The sequence below is a fragment of the Thunnus thynnus genome, chromosome 24 (genome assembly GCF_963924715.1).
Source record: "Thunnus thynnus chromosome 24, fThuThy2.1, whole genome shotgun sequence".
NCBI classification, from domain to species: Eukaryota; Metazoa; Chordata; class Actinopteri; order Scombriformes; family Scombridae; genus Thunnus; species Thunnus thynnus.
The window spans coordinates 9,950,312-9,966,173 of record NC_089540.1 but is presented as its reverse complement, the minus strand read 5'-3'; the positions used below and the strand labels follow the sequence as shown (position 1 = coordinate 9,966,173).

General features: G+C 38.7%; 1 protein-coding gene across 2 annotated transcripts in view; it reads right to left on the bottom strand.

Moving 5' to 3' along the window:
• LOC137176970 (protein FAM184A-like) overlaps window positions 1–15,862 on the bottom strand; it is a 55,166-nt gene that overhangs the window by 14,329 nt on the left and 24,975 nt on the right. For both annotated transcript variants that reach the window (XM_067583026.1, XM_067583027.1), the window contains exons 13-19: window positions 12,129–12,250; window positions 11,631–11,781; window positions 6,186–6,300; window positions 5,046–5,143; window positions 2,372–2,525; window positions 1,399–1,526; window positions 1,118–1,302 (exon numbers count right to left, since the gene is read on the bottom strand). In XM_067583026.1, coding sequence (XP_067439127.1) covers window positions 1,118–1,302; window positions 1,399–1,526; window positions 2,372–2,525; window positions 5,046–5,143; window positions 6,186–6,300; window positions 11,631–11,781; window positions 12,129–12,250 — 953 coding nt within the window. The remainder of the gene's footprint in view (window positions 1–1,117; window positions 1,303–1,398; window positions 1,527–2,371; window positions 2,526–5,045; window positions 5,144–6,185; window positions 6,301–11,630; window positions 11,782–12,128; window positions 12,251–15,862) is intronic.

Sequence of the window (15,862 nt, the reverse complement as noted above, 5' to 3'; positions counted from 1 at the left end):
TCACACCTGCTTTGTGCATTTAATTCCAGTTTGCATTTAAGTCCTGGTTTTCAGTTCAGCCTTGTTGGATCCTTTGTTCAGTGAAGCTCAGTTTTGTTCTGTCCTGTTCAGTTTTGCTTTGCCTCCATTAAAGAGTATTCTTCAGTTCCTGCTGCCTCCTGTCTCCTGTGTTTAGGTCCACCTGCTCCACGCTTCACTCCACTTAACATTTATTGTGTTATTATCTTTAAGAAACTGTGTTTTGCCACTCTTTTCAACGCAGAGTATTTATCAGCGATTATAAGGAATGTTTTTACAAACTTTCCCATAGGCTGTAGCATTTAACCGCAGGGATTCTTCTGCATACACACCATCAACAAAGGGGCATTAAAAGGGCACTCCATTAATTTTACACATCTAGGTCAGTTTATATCTTGGGAAGCACTACTCGGCCTGTGAAAACAGTTTTATAATGTCTTCTGTGGCTCTCAAGGAGCTTTCTTAAGTGAGCAAATAACCCTGATACCCTTATCTCAGCTTAGGCTTGGAGACAAGAATTATAACAGTTTGTGTTATAAACTGAAGATGTGGAGTTTGAGATGCATTACAGGGACGGTATAATGAAAGATACTATGGAATTGCATTATGGGAAATGTAGGATCCACTATCTTAGGGGCTTAACCCACACTAGAGACAGGAAGACTGGATATCCCAACCTCTGTTGCTTTGATTTTGACCTCTCTTTTTTAAATCTGTTTATTGCAAGCACATCTAAAATCAAATGATTATTACTCTCGAAATGACTCTTCTGTACTTACTGTAATTTGGTGTAAAACGTGTGAATTAAAGTTCACAAAGTTGATCAGAAACTGAGCAGAAACTAAGTCATGGTGTAGATGAGTTTCAAAGCATGAAAATTGCTGCATTTAATCATAAGCTGTTCAGATAGTTATTCCCATATGACATGAGTGCAGGATTAGTCGTCTGCAAACTGGGTCAGTTACTGTTGAGTCATGGTTTAATTTTGCATCCCTTAATGATATGAAGAACATAAAACAATAATTGTTTCACATATATAACACAATTTCACATATCATTTTTAAAAATAGAAGGGGTATTTGAGGACACTGAGTACTACCTTATCTGATGGTTAGCTTCACTGCGGACCCGCAGCACCTCTTTGCCCTTCAGCTCCAGCTCTCTGGTCAGAGTGTCAATGGTCTCGTTCAGAGAGTGGATCTCATGGTCCAGATCGGTGATGCGGTTGCTACGGGAACACACCTCTGCCTGCAAGTCGGAGATACGGACCAGGAGCTCTTGTTCCTAGATGATTTACATATTAACACAACAGAGAATAAGTAGTTAGGTTTCAGTTGGAGAACAAGAGGGGAAACTATCACTAGAAACTTTCACAGTTACCTGCTGGTGGCTGTGCTCCATAGCTTTCTCTAGCTCCCGTTTGACGGTAGTGTTGTCTTTAAGGTGGATCTGCTTAAGGTGCTCTATAGCTGTAGCATGGAGGTGGTTCAGCTCTGCACGGAGGGAGGCTGCAAGAGAGAGAGACAGCGGTGTTACAGTGTGGGAATATCAGAAGTAATCTGAGGGTTGAAACATCATCACTGTGTACATCATGTACAAGTATAATCATCATAAGATATATCAGAAAACTATTGTTATAGCATGATATTGATTTCAGCTCATCTAGCTCTGTAGCGTGGGTGTCAGGTGTCAGGAGGATTCCCTCTGATCTCAGGTGAGGATCCTCTTTGTTCTTTGAAAATCCTTTCCCACCAAAAGTAGAGCTTTTGTATTTTGTGGTTATCTCAGACTCTTTTAAACTTCTTAATTTTAACAGATAAAATCTCTTTCTCAAGATCGGCTTAATATCAGACTGTTCATTTAAAATACTTCCAACAAAAAGTTCAGTTTTGTCTGTTCACAGATCACAGAGGATTAATCGGTGAAATCGTTTTTAAAAATTGACACCATATAACATAGATTGCCTTCATATCTCATTCTTAGGCCTTGTGGGAGCTGCTTATTGGTTATTATTTAATTGCATGGATGTGAGATGTGAGTAAGCTTCTTTTTGAATGCGATCTGCTGATTTACTCCCATGATTAGTTGTGTTTTTTTTCCATTTAACAGCGTGGAAGGATGAAATAGGGGCCTACAGACTACATCGCTACAGACATAAGCATCAGCCCAGCAGGTAGAAAGTTCATCACAGTGGGTAGAAACATCTTCACTGTGGGCAGAAAAATCATTGCTGCAGTATAAAACCATGCCACAGAGAGAGAGAGAGGTTGCCATCTTGGATAGAAACCCAGTTAATATGGCTACAAACAAAGACAAGTCCAAGGCAGGTGTACATGTGTTTATTATCATTTACCCAGCTTTGCTTTCCCCTCGTCCTCAAGTTCAAATCGCAGCGTCTGCAGCTCCTGGTCTGACTGCTGTCTCAGGATATCGAAGGTCCTCCTGTGGGCCTCCTTCAGAGCATGAACCTCCTCCCTCTGCTCCTGCTTCAGACGCTCCTCTAGGGCCTGGGAGGGGAAAAAGGGAGGACAGATAGGAGGAGAAAAGGACATATATGCTATGTTAACAAACGCTACCAAAAATAAAAAATGTAGTGATGCAGTGAGTAGTTTGAGAGCCGTCCTTGGTATATGAATATGAGGATGCTCTGAGAAAATATTTGAGAGTTGGCTGACAAAAAGCATCATATTTATCAGCTATATTGTTGGAAAATCAACAATATAGATGTACAGTTGGTGGTAAAATGTTGGAGAAAAAGGGGCGTGAAAAAAGGCAAACTTCCTCTTACTCTTTTCTGAAGATTGGCTCTCTTGTCCTATTAGCAAAATTCTGGGTTAATCAGCTTAAATGTCTCTTATTTGGGGTATTTAATGATCTATTAAACACTCTGATTTCCATATAGGTTTTATGTGATCTATGACTTCAACCAGCAGTAACGGAAACAACATCCACTCATAGACGCAGTGTCATTTTGTTCAATGAGGCGGTAAAAATCTTATTCATGACTCCTTTTGCATCAAATGTTTCTGCCTGCGATGTAATTATAAGAGAGCTTCACCCATAAACTCAACAACTCAACAATAAGCCATTACATCCTGGCTCATTTTCAATATCGTTTAACAGGGAAATGAGGAGAATTAAAGTGGCTGAACCTAATGAATTGTTTTACAACGCTAGGACTTTCTCAGCTGATTTGATTGCTTTATGAATCTTTTACCTGCAATTAACTCAGCAGTGGGATCGTTTGTGTCCTCAGTGTTGTGTTGGTAGTTTTAGTGACTAATCACTCACAGACTCACAACTAATACTGTGGTTTACTTCTCCTCTACACACACACTTGAAAAAATAATTTGTCTGTTATAGAATAAATTGATTTAACAAAAAAACCTTCCAAATTGCACAAGTGACGACTGCACTTCCCGAACTGTATAAGGCTATAATTTCCTCTCAGGAGGGAATTACTCCAGGATAATGTTGTGCAGTAGAGAATCCTCAGACAACAAATCACGTTACATGACAGAGAAAATCCTCCATTTATCAGAGCTCATACCGAGGATCCCATCCCATGCACATTTCTGTACAACTGCACTTGAGGCTTGGCCACGAAAAATGTTTTAAACACAAATTGTATTAGTTTTAGTTTAGTTAGATTTGGTCTCTTTTTAGTCAACACAAGCTAAAAACATTTTAGTCTAGTTTAAGTCATGGAAATTTTGCATCTTGCATTTCAAATGTTTATGTCCTCTAAGTATGTTGTACAGTTATCACAGTCACAGTGTTCCTGCTTCTATACTCTGTGGTAAAATAACAGACAGTGAAGGAATAACTGCATGTGTTTGAACATAGCTGCGCTTACTGTTCAATAAAACTGTTGGGTTTAGTTAAAGACGAGCAACTAAAGTGTTGGGTAATGCAAAATTTTTCATTTAGTGGGGAAGATTCATTAATCCTGCACTCATTCCTAAATGATAGTCACCTTTAAACACAAAAGATAGCCAACTAAAAGTTATATTTTCATGGTTTGTCCCTGCTGTTTGTTCTTGCTTCTTGTCTAATTTTAGTCGGATTGTAGATGAATTTATTCCATAAATCTGTTGTTCCTTCAAAGAACAAGTTCAGGTTAGGTTAGCTGATGTTACTAGCAGATAAGCACATAACGTTACTAAAATGCTGGATGTTACTTAATAGTGCAAGTGATGCAACTTCTGAAGAAGAGATACTTTTGTAATGATCCTACAGATGCATTCAGGCCATTCATCCATTTGTCTGTTTTTTTAATTGGTGTGAAGCCGGTGAGGGATCATGACATCTTTACTGCATTGAAAAAGTTCTTCTTTTGATAGTACTGCCCCAGTGACGAGCTCTTTTACTCTAAAAGTTCTGTTGTGGCAGAAAGAGGTGGCAGAAAGAGGAAACAGCTGGTCGAGACACAGGTGTCAGATGGGGAATCTCTTTATTCGCAGCGGCCCTACTACCAACATAGTAAGAGATATCTTCCAACGGTACAGAACATGAAATGCCTTTTTATACTGAAGACAGGTTCTGTGTGTGTGTGTTCGTGTTGCGTGACGGGTTTCATCCTGTTTACCAGACTTTTTGGCGAACCTAAATTCTAAAGAAGAATGGGATATTTCTCAATTTCACTTATCTTGGACTTTGACCAAATGTGAATGGGCGTCTCTGCACTATGGTTTGTGTGTGGCACTTTGCCATTTCGCGAGTGTGTGTATGTGGCACTTCGCCATTCCAGATGTCTCCTGTTTTGGTTTGGTGGGCTGACATGTTTGGCATCGGTACAGGTCACAGTGACCTGGCACTCATCCCCCTGCAGTTCTGAGAGTGAATGACTACATATGATATTCAGAAGATTTTTTTGTCAATACAGTGCAGCCTTAACACTAGCACACATACTGAGACTGCAGTAAACATGAAAAATCTCAACATAAATAATGCACATCTGCATGCAGGTATGATTGACATGTGTGTGTGTGTGTGTGTGTGTGTGTGTGTGTGTGTGTGTATCCTACCCTGATCTGGTGTTGTCTGGCCTCCTCCATGGTGCTCAGGGCACAGCAGTGAGCCTCCTGTAATCGGTGTTCTCTCCTCTGATGTTCTCTCTGCATCTCTGGAAACACACACACACACACACACACACACACACACACACACACACACACACACACAAAGAGACAGAGCTGTAAACATAAACACTGATACATCGCTTTGTCTTCAAAAGCAGACAAGTTTCTATTCTGTTTGACGAGACAGAAGACATGACAATCTGTTCCAGTCACCCCGTTGCAGGAGACATTCTGGGAACAATGACAAAACAGAACTTGACAAGACGACTACGATGCACTGAATGATGTTTTATTTCAAATTTTTTATGTATCTTTATTTTTGACTTGTATCGTACAGGCACACTGGCCTGATTTTGGAACATACACTTGAAATACGGTGGGAACACGTCATATAACTTCCCTGACATTATTAAAACACAAATACGCCTAAAACACAAGTGAAGCATTTTTGTTTCTACCCATCCGATGTTTTTCCGTCATTCACACACAACTCTCACTGAGTTTGGAGATGTGTGTTGATTGAAGTGGGAATGTCAATCAAAGTAGTTGTTCGGAACAAAACTGGGAACCGTAGTTGTCAAATTCATCCAAAATTTCCCCAGAATCTGAAAGTGAACTGATCTTAAACTACTAAATGTATCATTGTGTTTCTACAAAGTGTGATCTTTAGCTTCCACTCAACGACAGCAACACATTTAACAGAATTTGAAGTTCTGTGATTGGATGTTTCATACTGAAATTTGCCTTATGAGTCACAGTTGAGTTCTTGCCTTAAGTTTTGTGTAGACGCATTTATCCCTTTGACTTTTTTATCAAAGAACCAGATATAACACAGTTGGCCATCTTCGGCACTGGTCATTCAACTGCGACGGGTGTTTCAGACCCATCAAAGTCACAGAAACGCTCTAACTGTCAACTCTGGTTCCTTGAAACAACTTCTAACACTTTGCAAATGACTAAGCATGTCGAGTCAACAGATTGGCTGCGATTTGGAGTTAAAAAACTGCGATTTCCATCTGCTGTTGCTGTCGACATATGGCTGCGGTTTCCTCTGTCTCGATATGGTATCGACAGATGTCAACTTACCTTTCAGCTGTTGGCTCAGCAGCTCTCTCTCCTGGTTGAACTGAGACTGCAGCTGCTGGAGAGCTGACTGCGACTGAGACAACTGCAGCTCCAGAGACTGTTTCAATAAAGAGATCTGGACAAAGAGTAGAGAGAGGAAGAGAAAGATACAGGGACGAGGGTAGATATAATTACTGGTATTGTTTCAGAAAGTAAAGAAAACAAATGTGGTCAGACAGACATACCAGGTCAGCATGCCTGCACCCTACATATAAAACCAACAATTGCTTACTGAGCTACAGTTCTGACTGGGTTCATTTCTGTGTAGCAACAACACATTTAATTTCCCCTATAGAGCAAATGGCCTCAGCTGTATAAGAAATATCTGTCTCCAGGAGAGGAGCAACTCGCTCAATTGAATGCACAAATTTAATTAGGTCAACACAAAGACATAAAACATCATTACTTTTTCTTTGTTTTCCCTCCTGAGTAACACATCTCAGAGAACAGTTTTTTTTTCTGATTTGAAACCAACATATTGTTTTGAATGCAGAGAGACAGTCTCAAGTACTCACTGGTGGTGATATCGACACACAGATATGAGCCAGACACTGCTGCAGTTAGAGATTTCGCTGCTCATCTCAGCGAGCTGACAGCTTGTCAGACGGCGAGCATCAGCACACAGAGCCAAATAATATCAAGACCAACCAGAATAAGCCCCATCACGGCGTACAAAACAGTTTTGTTTCGAGGAGATATCGGAATTATTAGAGGCCTAAGAGGCCGTAAATGGCAGAACTCTCTCAGACAGACGGCTCTGGTCCTCCACACGCCACTCTTCCTCAAGCTCCGGCAGTTAAATCCCCGGCAGGATTTAGCGCCGTAGGAGTACTACATTAGCAAATGTAAGGTAAGATGGATTTAAAAAGAGAGGATGAGGAGCAGGGCAAGGATGAAGTTCATGGGGTTCTACATTGAATACAGATTTAAAAAGACAGACGGGTGACCTGTACAACATATCCTCCCTTCCTGTGTCCACTAACTGTCTGTTGCAATTAATCATTCTTACATTTACAGAAATATAGATGGGCATACTGTACAAGATTAATGAGGTAGAAATACTTTAAATAACCAGTATGTGTCTATCCCCCAGTGTTTTAATTAATCACACACTCACGCACACACACTGACACACACACACAAACAGAAAATACAAGCCTGAGGCTGGAACCTTGTAATGAAAACATCTTAATGAAAAAATAAGTCATTATAGATAACGACGACACAGACACTTCACCCAGCTAGAAACTTTCATATGCAGTAAATCATTTCTTTTCTACTTAAAGCAGAACATGTGGTTACCATGTCTTGTCCATCAAATCCACTAAGCTAATGCTTGATTTGACCAGCTATTGACAAATGCAAGAGTCCTGACTTTTGCAAAGACTTGGATTTTGTCCTGTTTATCTCAAAACTTGGAAAAAAAAAAAAAATCTTATTAATTTGGGTGTTTGGACTCTTGTACTTGTTATCTCAAAACTGACTCAAAACTGACTTTGTAATTTCTGCAATCTGCTGTTACTTACTTTTTCATAACTTTATCTATAAAAACACAGATAAAAAGAGAGACTTATCAGGTAAAGCAAATATCCAAAGTCAATTTTAAAGAATTAAAAAGTTTGGAGGGACTCTATTTATGTGTGCCAGGTGTGACCAGCAAAAACAAATAACAGCTGGTTAAAAAACCTTAATGGGGATTGAAATAACCTGTATTATAACGACTCAAATGATAAATTGAGCAAAACATACATTTCCACAGTATTAAATCCATCAATACAACAACATAGCTGCGTCATACCATCCTGCTACTTTAAGTTTCTCTTTTATAATGTATATACAGTTTACACTCGCTAATTAATGTAAATTGCCTCTATTTTGCTTTTTTTTTCTTTGATGAAATTTCTGGCAGTGAAACTTCCTGCAGATGTTTCACATTTACAGCCGACTGATAATGAGAAGTATTATGTCATTTAACCTGCTGGAAGGCTTTTAATGTGGAATATCTCTGCAAGAAGTGTTGAGTTGTACTGATGGTAGCAGCAGTAAAGAACAGCAAGGTGGAAGCCACTGGAATCAATTCATTAATGAAAACTCCTCCACACTGTCTCTCTAACTGATTATTATAGGCACATTTCAGTATATATATACAGTATACATATATTTACTTGACTATTTTACCAGATTTGCATGATATATCTGGCTATTTAGAACTGAGAAAATGTCTCTCTTTTACTCTATATATACTGAATATAATATTTTTAAAATCTTGATATATTCTTTAAGTATTTACTGTCCTTGCAGTTTGAATGACGTTTGATATAATGTGGTTGTGTTTTCCTAACTTGAATTAATGAATTCTCCTTTAAAAAGAAAAACAAAAAGGACATGCAAGGTATAATATCTTATAACATACAAACTCACTATATAATATCAATATCAATATATACTAACTTACATGCATAGGTAGAAACATAGAGCCATATGTATATAGCTCTATGTTCCCAATACATGTATGCATAAAGAATAAAACTTTGGCATATTTATGCTTAAAGTGATCGGTGCAGTACTGAATCAAACCACACATAAAAAAAAATCACAATTACGTATTTAGTGTTTCTCTCTAAAGCAAATACACTCATGTACACAGAGGGCTGTGTCTTTATGCAACTGAAATACAAAATTAAAAAAAAAAGAAAATGAAAAAGCACAATTCACCAAAGCCCTTTAATGTGACAAAACACACACACACACACACACACAGTGTAAGCTCCTTAGGTATTTGGTCTGTGACATTGTTTGATGTTTATTTTCAGCCACTCTGCCTGATCAGTGTAAAATGTAACATTTTGTACTGCGACTCACATTTACACAGTTCCCAAAACTAATGTGGCAGATTTAGATAACACTCACTAAAGAAGCCATTTTGGAATTATTGCTCGAGTCTAAGTTTCTATTTCCAGTCTTCAAAAATTGTATTGTCTTAGCGCATGTTTATGGGTTTTCTTCACCTGTTTATTCTGGTGTGTTGGAGCCTATCACAGCACTGGTCCATAGCAGCGCTGACACAGATATACAGACTTTTTCCTCGGGATACATTGAACTCAGGAAACTTTGATTTCTCGGCAGTAAATATTCGCATGGTGGGACAGCTGTAGAAGCAGACAAAAATGGGGGGAAAATTTCCTACAAAGTCAGACAGCTCCTTTACCTTTGTGCGTAAAAGTAGCGTCTTGAGCTTCTTTCGTCACACATCGGGTTGAAGGGAGGGGGCGTCTGGAAAAATTGCCAAGCTGGCATTGTTGGTTGCTGCCTCCAGCTTGTCAGAAAATGTTTATCTGAGGCCACCGGCGTCTTGGCAAAAATCAGGACGAACCTCTTTGACATTTCAGTTGTGACTCAGCTGAGCTCTGAATTACCCAGAGGCAGTATGCTCAACACGGACGGCTACATGAGTATAAGTAGACAAGCGTCTGAGCTTTCAGCCTGGCGTCAAATGGTTCTCTCTCTCTTGCTACAGAGCTTAAACTCTGACCTGAGCGGCTCTCATTTCCATTTTTATTCCCATTAGGAAAATTCTCTAGTAATCGTTGCTATGAGGAAAAAAAATGTATTTCTGAGCAAAGAAAAGAATTTATTTCAAACTCTTTCTCCTGTGTGTGTGAGTATAAAGTTCTTATGTATGTGTATGTACAGCAAACATATGTATATGAGGATCACATGGCTGAGGGATATGGCTTTGGGAAAAAAGCTAATTAAAAAACAGAAGGTGTTCTGCATTGCTGTTGGCGAAGAACAGTGAAATCAGACCAAAATAGCACAGGAAGAGAAGTTAAATCCTTTTGGTTTTTCCAGGCTGATTTACTGTTGTTGTGGGAATTATGTTGAATTATAAAGCAGGTAAAGTTGTTTTTTTTTTTTATGGCTTCACTGTTAATCACATTCACAGAGACACAGTGAGAGGCAGCAAAGCCTTTGAGATTAGATGTGAGATGTACAGTAGCTCTCCTTGGACAGACGCTATTTTTTGCTGCGGGCTGTTTCCAGGCGTCAACATCGTGTGGAGCTGTCAATCAAAGTGGTTCCCAAAAGCGGTTGGGGTCAAGGGATGAAGGTCAGGATTGAGGGTGACCCTACGGTATTTCTATTGAAGCCAGAGAACAGAAATTGCTGCTTTCAGCTACATTCATCTTTGTTGTCCTTGATCCAAAAAATTACCACTGTCAATCACTGAAATGGTCAAATTGTACGTGCACGCAACAGATCGTGCGTCTGCCAGTGCCACGTGTGTGAGGTGAATGATTTAGCAGGTGCAGCGAGGTGTGCTGGTCGCAGCATGATGTGCATGTGATCCGTACTTTATACTGTGGCTTTCGGAGCTAAACAGCAGGATATAGAAAATAAAAAAAACATCAAACGGACTACATGTAACTTTATAAAGCTCTTGAAAACACCAAGAAACAGACATCCACACAGATCAGCTGAATTCAGCATCTAACTTAAGCTGATACCTCTGCTGTTCTGACTGTAAGGCCACAGTGTATTGATTAATCTGATAATAAATGACTGTATTGACAATTATATGACATTGTGTTAATGTTTGCTGCTTTTTTTTTTTTTAGGACGGGAGTTGTTTTGCCCAAATCAATCAGTTGTGACGGATGTATCCATCCCGTTCAAGTCATTTTCAGTCGACAGCTAAGCAGATAGCAGTTAACTTTGATGTTGATGTTTTGGCCAATTCTGGTTCTGGCACAAAATGATATCCCGATTCTTAATCCTTGCTTGGTTCATTTTCATCAAAATATTGTAAATCTGACGTGCAGGCAGCAATCTAGAGGGCTGGAACCAGGCTATGTCTGCATGACTATACAAATTACCTTCACTAATACCCCAGGTACTTATGATGTTTGATTGTAAAAAAGTTCTTATTTCAGCTGTCTGTGCATTTATGAGCATCTCTGCTGGTTTCATATGACCAAGATGTCAGAAATGGATGCTCCAAATACTTGCTAATATTTCTGACCTCATTGCCTTTAGCTGACTCGTAATATATTTAGTTTCTGAAGACATTTCCATATTAATCTACAGTGATGTTTCAAACAGTTCAACAAAGGATAAGATCAAATGGTTTGTGGCAGCGCAGCTTGGTGCTCTTGTCAAGATCTGCTGAATTTGTAATTGAAGAAAATGAAGGTTTTACTTGAAAACATCAAGTTGATTATTTGTGGTATTAAAGTTATCATTTGCATGGTTCAGATACAGTAAACCCTGATAATTTACAGTAACTCATAGACAGATATGGCTTGAAAGAACTTAATATATTGCTGTTACATTTCATCTATTGGAGAAACTTTGATGAACTTTATGACCATCTTTCAAAAACCAGTATAAGTACGTATGTTTTACCTGTTCCAGCAGGTCTTCCACCTTCCTCTGCCAGCCCTCCCTCGCAGCCATCATCTCCAGTTCTTTCTGCTGGGAGATCTGAGTCAGCGCTGCCTGTTTGTCTGCTTCATACTCCTCAGTCAACTCCTCCTTCAACAAACGCACTTCTTCACTACAGAGAGAAGGAGAGTTTGATAAAAATGTATTATATTTGTGCTTGTGTGCTCACCCTGCTTCATTTTGTCCTGCTAAAAGATGTCTGTAAATATTGTATGCCACTGTGCTTCGGATTGTGTTTGTTTGCTATTCATTCTCATTAATATCCATGAATTTCTTTGGCAAAACAAGTCGACTTGTTATGCTAATTACAAGTGTGATTGTGGAGGAGAGGAGGCGAGATGACAGCGATTAAACAAATGTAGAGCGTGAGACTGACAGGCTGACAGAGAGATACATGAGGACAGAGAATAACTTTTCTTTTTTCTTTTCTTTTCTTTTTCTTTTTTTTTTTTTTTTTACCGCAGTGCGTCTCTCCATTTCTGGTCCAAGTCATCTGCCATCTTGTCCATCTTCTGTTTCTCTTCTGTTCTGATGGACATCACTCTGGCCTCATGCTGCTGTTTCTGGGTCTCGATCTCTTCCTACAAGCACAAAAAGGTGAAAAATGTCAGACATAATACTCTGCTGGACCGTCTATGGTTCCATCTTTATCATGACATCTATCACCATCTATCTGCTCTGGCCATCTGCCTGTTGTCCAACCTTGTTTTGAACTTGTTCTGTCGAAGGATTGTGCATATCAGTCAAAATCCTGTTTTACTGAGCCGTCACAACAGATATTACTACTCATGCAGTAACAGGCTGAAATACACTTTTAAAAAATATTACATTTGTGTCTTTATTATAGTGACACTGGAGAGAGTTGACAGGAAATGAAGTGGAGATAGAGAGAGATGGGGTGGTGATATGCAACAAAGGTCCACTGCAGGAATTGAACCGTGTCGTTGCGGTTATGTGACATGCATCTTAACCAGTAGGCTACCAGGGGACGTCTTGAATCCAATTTTGCACTTTACTTCACGTTTCCTCGAGATTATTACTTCTTTCTGTTGCTCAAGATCATTTTTTACGGTTGTTATGACAAGATTTTACTCTAATCTTAAATGATCTCAACATATCACATAGTGGTTTTTATGCTCAGGACTTAAATGTCTCATTATCTCAGAATAACAGTTTTCCATACTTCATGGTCTATCAGAGTCCGCTCCTCTCATACAAAGAGAGATATATTCAATATATCATAATATATCATAAATATGAAAAAGTGTCAAATTCTGATCAGATACTGTAACATAACAGTAATCAGTAATAATGGTTGGAAATCATAAGATAATTAAATCATTATCTTGGTTAGAATAAAGGATTCAAAGGTTAAAATGGGTGAAATGTATTAAAATGTCAAAATTATGGTCAAATAAAGTTTTGGTTATGTTATAAAGTGCAGCTGAATTCTTGTTTTCTTGAACAGTAGAAAACAACTATGTAAAGCTACTAAAAGTAATGAAATTTTCTTAAACTGCTACTGTATCTCTGACCAGATATAGCATTACAATAGCTGATGGTTGGATGACTCATAATGCCCACCTCTGCATCTATTTATAATGCCACAGCTATTGGGCATTTTTAATGCACTGGTTCCAAGGCAGAAACTAACTGCATCAGGTCAGCCATTTACAGCTGCTGAAGAGGCTCCGGGTTTTTTTTTTTTCCTTCTTCTTCTGATGAGCTCATTAAAAGACCTAAAAGCTCCTGTTTACTGTAGCTTTGAGCAAAATTATTCAAGTGGTTAAATCCAATCTCAGCCGTCTCAGATCACGGAAATTATGTTCATGCGGACATTTCCAATGTCAGTAACACGGCACAAGCCAAAAAATGTTGGAAAACACTTGTTTAACCTTTAACAATGCATTGTATTTTATAAATATATGTTTTTTTGTTGTTTTTTTACATAAAATTGCAATCTGTAAAGTAACTACAGCTGTTTAATAAATGTAATGAAGTAAAAAGTATGTTTCCCTCTGAATTGTAGTGAATTATAAGTATAAAGCAGTATAAAAGTTCAGCACTTGACTACTATAAATTAGTTACTTTCCACCACTGTATATTTTAGTTATTGTCAATCTTATAATGACTCATTTGAACATATAAATGTAAATGTATTTATCTAACTATCAGTGTCGGATTATACTATTTCACAGACACATTACTATAAATTGTACTATAAGTATACTATAAGTCATTTTGGGTTCTTTCTGTACTTCTATAAAAGTGACAAGCTACTCAATGGTTCACAGCATGTGAGACAAAAGCTGGTCTAAATTCACTGTGAAGCAGGGCTCGGCTGGCTTAGCGCTTGTGTCTATCCTGCAATAAGCTCAGTATGAATACAAGATACAATCCTGTGTTAGGCTTGCCATTTTTACAGTCCAAATCCCTTTCTTTATATAGCACTCGGGCTCTGGTGGGAAAGCAAAGAGCACCGCTCTGCAATTTCATCTTATTGCCACTCGTTATTCAGTCGCTCTGTCCTCTGTCGGTTTTATCAACCCCCGCTTTCTGTCTTTTATCGGTTATTCACAGTTTTTTTATGTTTCACTCATTCATGTTATTCACTCAACTTCATCGTTGTGCACGTTGCTGTTACTGGATGTGTAAGGAAGCTCCTTACTAAAGAAATATTCTTCTTCTTGTTATTATTAAGGGTAATTACAATCTCTCTTACACACATATACCATGTTCTCCATCACCCACACACTTCCTGTCTCTCTTCTCTCCTCACACCAGCGGGGTTCTTTTCAAACACAGGGCCACTCAACTCATAATAGCCTCATCATCATTATCTCACAGCTGGCCTTCAGTCCCGCACGTAATTCTCATTTCCTGATTTCCTCCATTCAAAAATGTCCTTCCGCTCTCGCATTTTTTTCCCTCATCTTTCTCACTCCTTCTTTGTTTTCTTCTTTCCCATCACTGAAACTTTGAGTTGTACTTTTATTTTCTGCAAAAACCATCAGCAGACTCCATGAACTGAGGTTTGTTTATCTGTCTGATCGGTTGACGTCACACTACTGTACGTGACAGACTGAACAGCTGAGAAACAGACTGGCTGACTCGACTTACAAAGTGATGAAGCAAATTACTGACTATTAATATTATCTGACAGAGGACAAAAGATAGATTTAACCCTGGCAAGAACTCTACTTTCTAATTAAAACACTCTTAGAATATATGTTTTCCCCATTTACATCCAATAAGCACTAGAGACAGATTGAAATTTGACTGCATAAACCACTTCTTGAGGTGGTTTGAGACACATTCTAGCCAAATGTTGAAAAGATTTAAATGCATCCGTCTCACAAGTAATCTTTACTCCTCCAAAGTATGAAAATGTTAGTAGTGGTCCGCTCTGTCCCCTGTGATAATCAAATGAAACTAAAATCAGACCAAAAAAAAGCTCCGATATACAGAGAGTGCAAAAAGCTGTTTTAGCGTTTATCTGATCCCTGACCAGTTCAACCAGTGATTGATTTGTGCGGGTGAGAGAGAGGCATGAATGAGAGCCGTGCGAAGTCTTGCTCATTGTCCATGCATGTGAATCATTCATGTGTTAGTGTCAGTTTATGTTAGTTGTTAGCCACCAAGCTACACTGTTACTGTTGCAACTCAACTGCTTAAGTGCAGAAGTTATTCTTCTTCTGATGTTTTTAGCTGTTACTAATAGTTTGAAGTGCATTACTGCCATCCTCTGGGCTGGGGGGGGGGGTTACCTTTATTTGCACGTAGCCAAAGAAAACCAATCAGATTTGGATCTTACCTGGATACAACACTTTGATTCATAAAATGTGTGATACAATCAGGTGCAGTGGGTAAAAACTTACTGACTGACAGGTGGATATGATCAAAAACTCCACTCCTGTCCACTTACTGAAATGTTGGAATTAAATACAGTGATTATAAGTGGAAAACAGTTTGTGCAATAAGGAGCATCGGGGATAGCCTGGGTAAAAAAAAAAAAAAACACAGCCTGTCATTCAACAAAAGAATCTTATTGTCTGAAGATGTCAAGAGATAATAACTCAGTCAAAGCTCAGCTGACGTGGTTAAGTCACCACGGTTACAAATCCACTTAACGGAAACCCTTGTTTTTTATCCTGTACAGTTGTTCTTAGTGTCTGCGCCGGCAATAAATGACT